The sequence below is a fragment of the Chrysochloris asiatica genome, unplaced genomic scaffold (genome assembly GCF_000296735.1).
Source record: "Chrysochloris asiatica unplaced genomic scaffold, ChrAsi1.0 scaffold00316, whole genome shotgun sequence".
NCBI classification, from domain to species: Eukaryota; Metazoa; Chordata; class Mammalia; order Afrosoricida; family Chrysochloridae; genus Chrysochloris; species Chrysochloris asiatica.
The window spans coordinates 2,345,113-2,356,129 of record NW_006408834.1 but is presented as its reverse complement, the minus strand read 5'-3'; the positions used below and the strand labels follow the sequence as shown (position 1 = coordinate 2,356,129).

Here is an 11,017-nt window from a genome sequence, read left to right as displayed (position 1 = left end):
ATGATAGAAAAAGAACTCTCAAAATGCAATAGTAAGAAAGCAAACTTCTCAATATACAATGGGCAAAAGATCTGAACAGACACTTCACCAAAGAAGATACATGTATGGATGGCAGATATGCACATGAAAAGATGCTGGCCAAAATGTTAAGGAGCTGGAATGTCTGCTGGAACTGGACCTGCAAACATGTCCTTAACAACAGCAAAAAGTGTCCTTCTCCAGGGGATGGTCCCCACTGTCACCATGTCCAAATGATGAGAACCCGGGTCGCGCTTTCCTAACTTATAAGGAGCACTCTGGCTCCATTTCTTCCAAGACAGATTTGTTTGTTCTTCTGGCGGTCACTGGTACTTTCAATATTCTTCTCTTAATATGCATCAATTCTTAATCTTCCTTATACTTTGTTCAGCTTTCACATGCATTAAGTGCCCATGAGTCTGTTCTGACTCATAGCGACCCTGCATAGTTTCTAAGGCTTTAAATTTCAGAAGTAGAAACCCTCATTTTCTTCCATGGAGCATCCCGTTGGCTCAAAACATGGACCCTGTGGTTCCCAGTCCAGTGCTTATCTTATGGAGCAACCACGTTCCCATTCATTGTTCAGCTTCCACATGCATTTGAGGTGAATGAAAATGCCAAGCTTTGCATCAAGGACACCTTAATCCTCAAACTGACATCTTTATTTAACACTTTTACAGAAGATTTGCCTAATGTACTACATTATTTGATTTCCATAAGTGTTGATTGTGGATCTAAGCAAAATGAAGTCTTTGACAACTTCAATCTTTTCTTTATTCATCATGATGTTATATATTAGTCCAGTTGTGGGAATTTCTCTTTTCTTCACAATATGGTGCTCACAATGAAATCTTTTATCTTCATCAGTATTTGAAATCCTCTTCACTTCTAGAAAGCAAAATTGTGTCATCTGTGTATTGCAGGCTGTTAATAAGCCTTCCTCCAATCCGGATGTCAGTTCCTCTTTATAGAATCCAGCTTCTAGGATGATTTGCTCAGCATACAGATTGAATAAGTATGGTGAATGGATAAAACCCTGGTGCACAGCGTTCCTGATTTTAAACCTTTCAAGGCATCTTTGTTCTGTTCTAACGACTGCCTCTTGGTCAACATACAGATTCCTAATGAACACAATTAAGTGTTCTACAATATTCATTCTTTGCAGCAATATTATCCATAGTCTGATATGATCCACATAGTCGAATACCTTTGTATAGTCAATAAAGCACAAGTAAACATCTTTTGGGTATTCTGTTTTAGCCGAGATCCATCTGACGTCAGCAATAATGTCCCTCGTTCCATGTCCTCTCCTAAATCTGGCTTGAATTTCTGACAGCTCTCTGCCCATGTACTGCTGCAACCGTTTTTTTTAAATTATCGTCAGTAAAATTTTACTTGCATGTGGTATTAATGATATTGTTTGATGATTTCAGCATTTTGTTAGGTCACCTTTTTACGGAATGGGCACAAATATGGAGCTCTTTTAGTTGGTTGGCCAGGGAGCTGTCTTCCAAATTTCTTGGCGTCAACAAATGAGCTCCTCCAGTGCTACATCAGTTTGTTGAAACACTTTTCAATTTGTATTCCATCAATTCCTGGAGCCTTGTTTTTCTCAAACACCTTCAGTGCAGTTTGGACTTCTTTTATAAACACCATAGGGTCCTGATCATACACTATCTCATGAATTGGCTGAACAGCAACCATTCTTTTTGGTAGAGTGACTGCGTGTATTCTTTCTATCTTCCTGCACCATTCAATATTTTGTCCATTTGGGGTTTTTTTGTTGTTGTTGTTGTTATGTGCCATGGAGTCGGTTCAATTCATAGCGACACTGTACAGGGTTTCCGAGGCTGTAAATCTTTATGGGAGCAGAAAGCCTCATCTGGTAGTTTCAAACTGCTGATCCTGAGGTTAGCAGCCCGATTTGTAACCACTGTGCTACCAGAGTAGCATAGAATCCTTCCATATTGCAAAACTGAAGCTTGAATTTTTTCCTTCAGTTCTTTCAGCTTGAGGAATGCTGAGCATGTTTTTCCCTTTCAGTTGTCTAATTCCAGGTGCTTGCAAATTTCATCATAACATTTTACTTAGTTTTCATGAGCTTCCCTTTGAAATTTTCTGTTCAGCTCTTTTACTTTATCATTTCTTCTAGTTGCTTTAGCTTCTCTATGTAATGTAGAGCATATGCCATATTTATTATACAGAGTCACTAGGAGTCTGAACTGACTCCATGGCACTTAACAACAGCTTCCTTCAGGGAGGACTATTATGTTGCAGATGCAATGATAAATTCTGATTATTAATGTTCTTATAATAAAAGGAATATGTTTAATTTCATGCATCTCTAGACTGCCATGGTCCCAAAATGATCTGATAGGCTAAATAATAAGCCTTTAAAAATGTAATTTGCAAACATCCTTGGTGAAGATGAGGCTATCACAAGGAGACATTTTATGGCTTGAGTGTACACTCCATTAATGTAAGCAATCAAATACGAATACAGAATTGCTAAAGCTTGTTATAAGCAAGAAAATAATGGCTTTTAGGGATGCCACAATTTTACTGGCGACATGCAGCTTTATCTCCCCAAAATGGAGACACAGAGTTGCCTCAGAGGCACATTCGTCTGCATGTGTGCAGCAATCCCTGACTTGGAGAGTTCCGCGCTGGGAACTAATGACTAAATAAGCCAGCAAAAAGATACTCTCCACAGTGAAAAGGGAAAACCAGATATAAGCTCCCATTGTTCACCATGAAATAATATTGGCCTCAAGCAAACACGTCCTACAGGAATTCTATTGTAGTAGGAAAAGCTAAGATCATGGTTCTTAAAAACAAACAGCAGCAACTGAGGTGGCCACACAAACTTAAAAAAAGCAAGGAATGGAACACGAAGGCCTTTTATGCTTCAAAAAGGGGAGGGAAACAAGAAAACACTGACAGTGGTGACCTGAGGAGGACTGCTGAGAACTCCACAATATGGGGGATAGCAGTGAAAGGAAAGGTTTCAACGTCTCACTTCCAATTTTCATCATAACTATGAACGTCAATGGTTGGTGCCCACCAGCCGCTCTGTGGGAGAAAGATGAGGCTTTCTGCACCCACAAAGACTTACAGCCTCAGAAATTCTATACAGGGTCACTTTTAGTTGGAACCAACTCAATAGCACTTAGAAACAACAAGTGTTCAAAAACTTAATTTTAAAAACATATATGCATGAGAATAATCTAGAACCGGTTGTTTTCTTCAGAGTGGGGTAAGCAATTCTAGGAATAAGACTTTTTAAAAAAAGGACCTATTTTTCATACTTCTTTGTACGGTTTGAAATTTTCCTACTTTGCATATGTATTCCCTTTTCAGTACAAAACAATTTAAATAGAACCTAAATTTTATGTGCAGAAAATCCATTTTTTACAGCAAGGAAGCAACAGATCTTGCATAAAGACCTAACAGATATATTTCATCAGAGAAAGCTCTATGTATAGTGTCAAGATTCATAGTGGTAATCATGAAAAGAAGAACAACAAAAAAATTAAAATGATTTTAAATGGGGCTGGGAATTAAGGGATGGGAAAGAGTAACTCTGGTCTTTTCAACAGAACTTTTTCTTTACTGTTGAAAATCTTTCCCATATACTTGTATGGTGGTGGTGGTTATGTGCCGTGGAGTCGTTTTCGACTTATAGCAACCCTGTACAGGGTTTCTGAGGCTGTAAATTTTTACAGGAGCAGAAAGTCTCATCTTTGTCCTGTGGAACAGCTGGTAGTTTCAAACTCCTGACCTACGGTTCGCAGATCCATTTGTAACCACTACGCTATCAGAGCTCCTTTATAAAAGAAGACATCAGCATGCACAAGCCTGTCATTGAAATAGGCTTAAGTAAACACATAATGTTGTTGTTGTTAAGTGCCATCCAGTTGGTGCTGACTCATAGCAATCCTGTATCGGGTTTCCAAAGAATAGCTGGTGAGCTTGAACTGCCAACTCTGCAGTTCAAACTGACCTTGCAGCCCAGTGCATTAACCCGTAGCGCCACACCAGGACTTCATAAAAAACAGCACTGCTAGATTTTATTGCTAATTAAATTAAAAAAAAAAAAAAAAGTGGATCTCTTAGATTCATAATTAGAGAGTAAGAAGCCAAAAAGTACCTATTGAATGAATTGAATAACTAGCTGGGGTAACAGATGATGCCATAATATGGTATACTAGAGCACTGATTCCTTACCTAACCTACCATTACTATCAATTAATTCTAGCCAAAACATATAGACAATATCATATAAATGGTCTCCATATAAGAGACCTGAAAATTCAGCCACTGCATTCACTATCATCAGTAAATTAGACAATTTTCAGGGAAAAAGAAAGATGGAAATTATTTTTTCCATATTCTTTCTTACTCTCAATAGATAATCCATTACTAATAGGTCCTAATGTGACACTGTAGGATGAGCACTGAACTGGCAACACAAGGTTGGTGGTTCAAACCCACTAGCTGCTCCTCGGAAACCCTATACAGTGTTGCTATGAGTTGAAACTGACTTGACAGCATTTAACAACAACAACAAATGTATTTGGAGAAGAAACAGTGGAATTGTGCTAGAACAAACATAACTAATTTAAGGATCCTTGATTCAAAAACTTAGCCTACTCATCAAAGACTGATAACAAATACGAGTAAAATTCTGTTTACATTATAGTTCTAATAAAGAATATTTGTTAATTTAAATTTACATTAGCAGTACAAGCTAAAATATATGAAAAAATTACTTGTATTAGCTAAAAGTTAGGAACATTAATAATATTAATAAAAGTAGAGTATTCAAGAAAGAGTCCTGATGTGGTGCTATGGGTTAATGTGCTGGACTGCAAAGTCGGTTTGAAACACAATGTTGGCAGTTCAAGCTCACCAGTTGCTCCTAGGAACCCTATACAGGGTCACTATGGGTCAGAATCAACTCGACAGCACTTAACAGCAACAACAACATTAAAGAAAAAGAGTCCTGGTGTGGCGCTATAGGATAAGCACTGGAATGCAAGGTCTATTTGAACTGCAAGGTCAGTGGTTCAAACTCACCAGCTGCTTCTCGGAAACCCTTAACAACAATAGCAACGAGTCAAGAAAATTAAATCATAATTTATACCTGAATTTTATGCACAGTTCTAATTAATCAATAGCTAATCACTCTCTGGTATGGTGCTGTAGGGTAAGCACTTGGCTGCTAACCACAAGGTCGGAAGTTCACACCCACCAGCTGCTTGCGCCACAAAAACCCCACATAGGGTCACTATGAGTCAGAACCAACTTGGTGCCACTTAACAACAACATTAAGAATAGCAGCATTAATGCATTACTGATAGGAGAACACATATATTTAATATTTTAAGTTTCATTTTATGGCAAAGAAACAGAGGCTGAAAGATAAATGTTATCTTTATCTTATATGCTGTTGTCGTTATGCTTTTGTTATGTAGCGTGAAGTCGGTTCCGACTCATAGCAACCCTCTAAAGGGTTTCCGAGGCTGTAAATCTTTACGGGAGCTCATCTTTCTCCCGCAGAACAGCTGGTAGTTTTGAACTGCTAACCATGAGATTAGCAGCCCGATTTGTAACCACTACGCTACCAGAGCTCCTTAAAGACAGTATAAAAGGGTATTTATCAAAAATGGACAGTAAAAGTCTACTAAAAGTAGAATACCAATGAGAAGCTTCAAAAGGGAAGAAACAAACAATGGAAGGCCCAACAACACAAGGACTGAGATATTTCTTAGAAATTAAAAAAATATATATGTATGTATATATATTGAACTTAAATGATTCTTAGAAATCATTCTATGGATAAGGAAAATGTGGCCAAGAAGTAGAATGAATGACAAGAGAAAAGCCTTGGAAAACATGTCTCTTGATTTCCAAGTCAATAATTGTGAAAGAATAGTACGTGTACTGGACAACCAGGAGACACACACAAAAAAGCAGAGACAAAGTTGTGGTCTCTGACTAGAGGAAACACTATTCTGGCTGGCCTTTCTTTTGAAACATTACATATCAAAACGGAATGGAACCAAAAAGTAAAAGAGCAGGGAAAAACAGAAGCTTCTTATGTTTAGCCCTCAAGATTTAAGCTAGGTAAGGTGAAGATAACTTTGCAAAAATCCGTATTATGAGTAGACAGCTACATGACATACAAAACTTACTTGTAAAGGTAATACTCTGCATGGTCTATCTCTTCTCGAGATGAAATGTTGTCAACAAACTAAAAGAGAGAAAAAGAAACCCTTGGTTGAGTACCAGTTATGCCATATATTAGACGTGGTTTACACACTCAACTTAAAAAAGAGAAAATAGCCATGTTATTGGAACAATGTTCATGCTTAGGGGTCACACTGTTCATGTATTGTGGCTCCATCCTGAAAATCCTTTTATGTTAATGCAAACAGAATATAAAACAGCTATGATCACAAAAACTGGTTGAAAGCCAGTAAGAACCTTGCTCAGGATAAGAGAAAGCCTCTTGCTATATTTACAAGTCATCAGCATTTCCGTTCATCTTTTAACCCTGATACTATCTCTCCATTCCAAGCTCAAATACATGGAAACACAATGGCTGGAAGGATGAAGACTCGTGATGTCTGAAAGAATATGGTCAGCAAATGAAAATTCAAAATTTCATCTAAGAATTCAATCTGGTGATCATTTTTCCTACTCTGATTTAAAGTTTGCTAAATCATGAGGTTGGTGGTTCAAACTCACCAGCCGCTCTCTGGAAAGCCTATACAGGGTTGGTATGAGTGGGACTGACTCAACAGCACTTAACAACAACAACAACAACGGACCAATCAATCTGTGACTGCCTTACCAAGAATGTCTCCTGTCAAGTCACAAAATTCCTGAGAATATTCTTTACCTATCTACTGACCAAATAAATAAACAGAAAGGACTATTCCAAGGATGGAATCTAATCTGAACTAGAGACTCAGAAGCAAAAGAGATCAGGTAGGAGATGATGCACATAGTTAATAAAATTAAAACCTCATGCAGAGGGAGAGGAGACTAAAACTGGGGACTTATTGATTTAATTTAGAATACTTTTCTTCTCCTATTACGGAACAGATAAAATGTGATTCAATCTCAGGACATGAGATTGGAAACCAGCTCTCCTGATTGCTTTATAAATGAGACAAACTGATGGCATCGCTGCCTGGGACTTAATTTCCTCATCTGCATAAACAGGATAAAAGTACCTGCTCTGAAGAGTACGAGGTTCTAATGAGAAAATATGCTCGGATATGACAGGTCTTTACACCTTGGCACACTCTCTAAACAAGTACCAGGCATTATGGCATAGAAAGCTTTATCTGTCATGTGAGGAATGAACCAGTGGCATTTCAGGTTCTCTTCAATCTGAGAATAAAACTAGAGTTAAGACTTAGTTAAATGTTCTCTTATTAAAAGTAAAGTATAATAGCAAAAGGCAGGAAGATCAGAATTGACAGATGAGTGGTGAATAGTTGTTGGCGGTGTTACTGTTATTAAGTGCCGTTGAGTCGGTTCTGACTCATAGCAACCCTGTATCGGGTTTCCAAGGAGTGGCTGGTGAGTTGGAACCACCGACCTTGCTGTTCGGCGCATTAACCTACAGTGCCACAACAGGATTTGGAGAGTTGGTATAGAAGGCAATAAAAAATGGTTACTATCAATTACCATTCCTGATTCTTAGTCAATATTAATCTTCCCTCTATCATTCTACAGCACTTTAACATTAACAACCATTCGTTACAGACACTCTCAGCTAACAAAAACATTTCTAATATATTAACAAGCAAATAGTATTAATTTGAATAATGTATCAACTGTTTTTTAAAAAATTATGGTGTAACAGAGCAGAATATCCTATCCTGGAAAAATATTAATATAAATTAGATAGAACAGTGACTACTGACATCAGAGTCTGGTAAACGAATTAAAATTACATTTTAATTCAGCCAAAGAAATTTGCTACCTTACCACAAAATATCTACTAATAACTACAAAAAAGTACCATAATCTGGAGAAATACTATCTATGAAGGGTATTGTTTATTTACTCAGTCTCACCTATACAATGACCTTCAAAAAGTTCATGAAAAATGGAATTGAAAGATAATGAAAGCTTCTCATGAACTTTCTGAAGTCCCCTTATATAAAGAGACTTCTTCCTTTTTTTTTTTTTTTTTTTTAAAAAAAAGTATTTTTACATTTTCTTACCCGTGATATGGTCAGAGAACTAACAGGCAACTTTCTCTCATATGTCTTATCCATTAAAGTTGCTAATTCAGCTGTGAAGACAAAGAAAAAGGAGCCTTGTTAAATATACGTATTTCTTTATGAAAACTCTAAAAGATACAACTCAACATTATAAAATTAGTATTAAAACAGACACTCTTAGTTGCTTGTTTTTTGGGAATTGCTTTTATATAGAGATTAGTTGCAGTAAGGATTTTTGGAAAATCCTATTATAATTTTTCAATTTTAAAAGAAACAGATCAATAAACTATCTCTGGAAGCAGACATGGCTAAGTGTCAAGAAGAGGAACCAAGGCAGAGAGCCAAGGAAGGGAGTATCTTCATCACTGCACATTAATTCCTTTTGTACTACAAATCAGGTAACTATACCAGCAATTCAAAAAGTTATAATCCATTAGATGACATTTACACATTTTCTGAACCAATCAGTAAGATACCCTAGCTATCCCTAATGATTTCCAGACTGAACTATTTCTACTTTGGTTCCTTTTAGCAGAACATCTTTAGGAATACCAGGCATTCCTAAAACTCTTTCACTTCAGAGTACACATGTAGATATGTCTACCCTGACTTCTACCTGTACCTTCAGAAACTAGCATTTCCACCTGTACAGGCAGCCATCTTCATCTAGGTACCTAACAGTCGTCATTTTTAAAAAAAGTTTTTATTGTGAATTAAGTGATACTTTACATGGAAGAACATCAGCTTTACAGACAGTCATCCTATCGTATCTTGTGTCATTGCAATGGCTACAATCCCCTCCATGCATCATCATTCAACAGCATTTGCTTCCATTCCCTCTGCGTTTTTGTTTTGGATATACACCGAAGCACTCAGGAATATATAACAATTTAAACAACCAAAGGGTATACCCTGCAAACCTGCCCCCCACCTCCACCCCAGCCACCAGCACACACAGCCCCTCTCCCTCCATAAGTCCCCAGCCACTCCATCTCTTCACGTCATCATCTCTGCCTCCATCTCTGGCATCACTGCTTCTCTGGATAGGGCCCCCGTATTCTGCTCTTCTCCCTTGATGGACTCAGGGTACTCCACTCCTGAATTGCAAGATCAACCACTCCCCTCCTTTTGTTACAAAATGTCTTCCTTAGATTTGCACCAATCGCAATTAGTTCTGATAGCAATTATTCACTATTGAACCACAAGAGTCTTACCCCATCTCCTTTCACCAACCTCAGGTTGGAAACCACTCAGTGGAGATTCTACCTTCCCCCACACCCTCTGAAACCAAGCTCCCCCTTGAAAACTTGTAAGCCAGTCACTTCATGCCTTTATAGCCTCACCATTTTGGGTAGCCAAGGTCTAAATTGCCCATCCCGGTGAACCCTGTGTTCGGGGGTGGGAGTGGGGTGGAGAATGATCATTGTTGTAAATATTTATTCCCTCTTTTAAGCTATTATATCCATAAGTGTAGGTCAAGCTCATCAAGTTGTAGTGGATTATACTTTCTTTCCTCTTCTTTCTTCCTCTAGTCGAGTTCTGATCACCCAGCCATTGAAGCTAGGTTAAATGGGTACTATCTTTAAGTTCAGGCATTCTTGTGCATCTCCCCTCAGTTCATATCAGCTGGACACTTCACTCTCCGCTCTAGTCCTCTGTAGCTATTTCTCTGTCCATGGTTCACGAGTCCCCAGGTCTCGTCATACTGCTGGCCAACCAGGTCTCAATCCAGGTTGACAGGAGTCTGTTGAACATTGTCAGACTTAGCTTCATTACTGTTTTTCCCCCATTTCCCCGTACTGGTAGACCAACCTGGTCACCAGCAAGACCACATGCCTGCTCGTGTATTCCCGTTGAGTTTCAGTCTTGGAAGGGGTTTTGCCCTGAGGGGACTTGATTGCTTGCCTTGATGGGTCCCCAGCAAACAATTTTCTTGTTATTGTAGTAGTCAATCAGATTAATTTTTTGGTTTTGATTTTTCCTGCTGGTCTTACTTTCAAGAAGTATCTTCTGTTTCTTTAGCTGCTCCAGGCTGGTCTGCTTATCTTTTCAAGTGGAAGTTTCCCACATCAGAAGATTCTGGATGGGGATCAGGATTCTACCTAAGGTCTTACAAACTACAAAGGCTCCACAGGAAGCCTCTTTCATTGGGCAAGTTCTAGCCCCATTTTAGGTATTCCAATTAGTTATAGGCTGAAGAGGGATTTACAAACTTTCTAGAGTGATGTTTCTTGGCTATTCCTTTCTGTCCCCCTCAAGTGTCTATTTTACAATAGTAGGCAAGGGAAACCAAGATTTATAAGGCAGTCAAACATCTTAACATTATTTCCCCTCTTTTACCCATTCAAACTATGCCTCAATCTCTGACTCACAGAGCCCTGTTGTTCCAAGGTTGAGCATGCATCACTATTTATCTCTGTCCCATGTAGCCCATTAACATGGCCTCTTAATTCCCTAACCTTTGACTTCAAATCAGCTTCCTACCTCAGTAAATGACAAAAACTATTCAGGCCAAAAACCTATGTGCCATTCTTGACCCCCATTTATTGTATGATCTATATCCATAGATCTATATCCATATCTATATAGTGTAGAGAAGCTAAAGCAAATGGAAAAATTGAAGAGGTCCAAGAGCTGAACAGAAAATTTCAAAAGATCAGCTCGAGAAGATAAAGCCAAATACTATAATAAAATATGCAAAGACTCAAAGTTAGAAAACCAAAAGGGAAGAACACGGTCAGCATTTCTCAAGC

At 38.2% G+C, this 11,017-nt stretch overlaps 1 protein-coding gene across 1 annotated transcript in view; it reads right to left on the bottom strand.

Moving 5' to 3' along the window:
- Positions 1 to 11,017, bottom strand: part of MRPS27 (mitochondrial ribosomal protein S27) — a 113,421-nt gene that overhangs the window by 87,365 nt on the left and 15,039 nt on the right. Inside the window, exons 2-3 of the mRNA XM_006875277.1 lie at positions 8,265 to 8,335; positions 6,216 to 6,274 (exon numbers count right to left, since the gene is read on the bottom strand). Coding sequence (XP_006875339.1) covers positions 6,216 to 6,274; positions 8,265 to 8,318 — 113 coding nt within the window. The 5' untranslated portion in view covers positions 8,319 to 8,335. The remainder of the gene's footprint in view (positions 1 to 6,215; positions 6,275 to 8,264; positions 8,336 to 11,017) is intronic.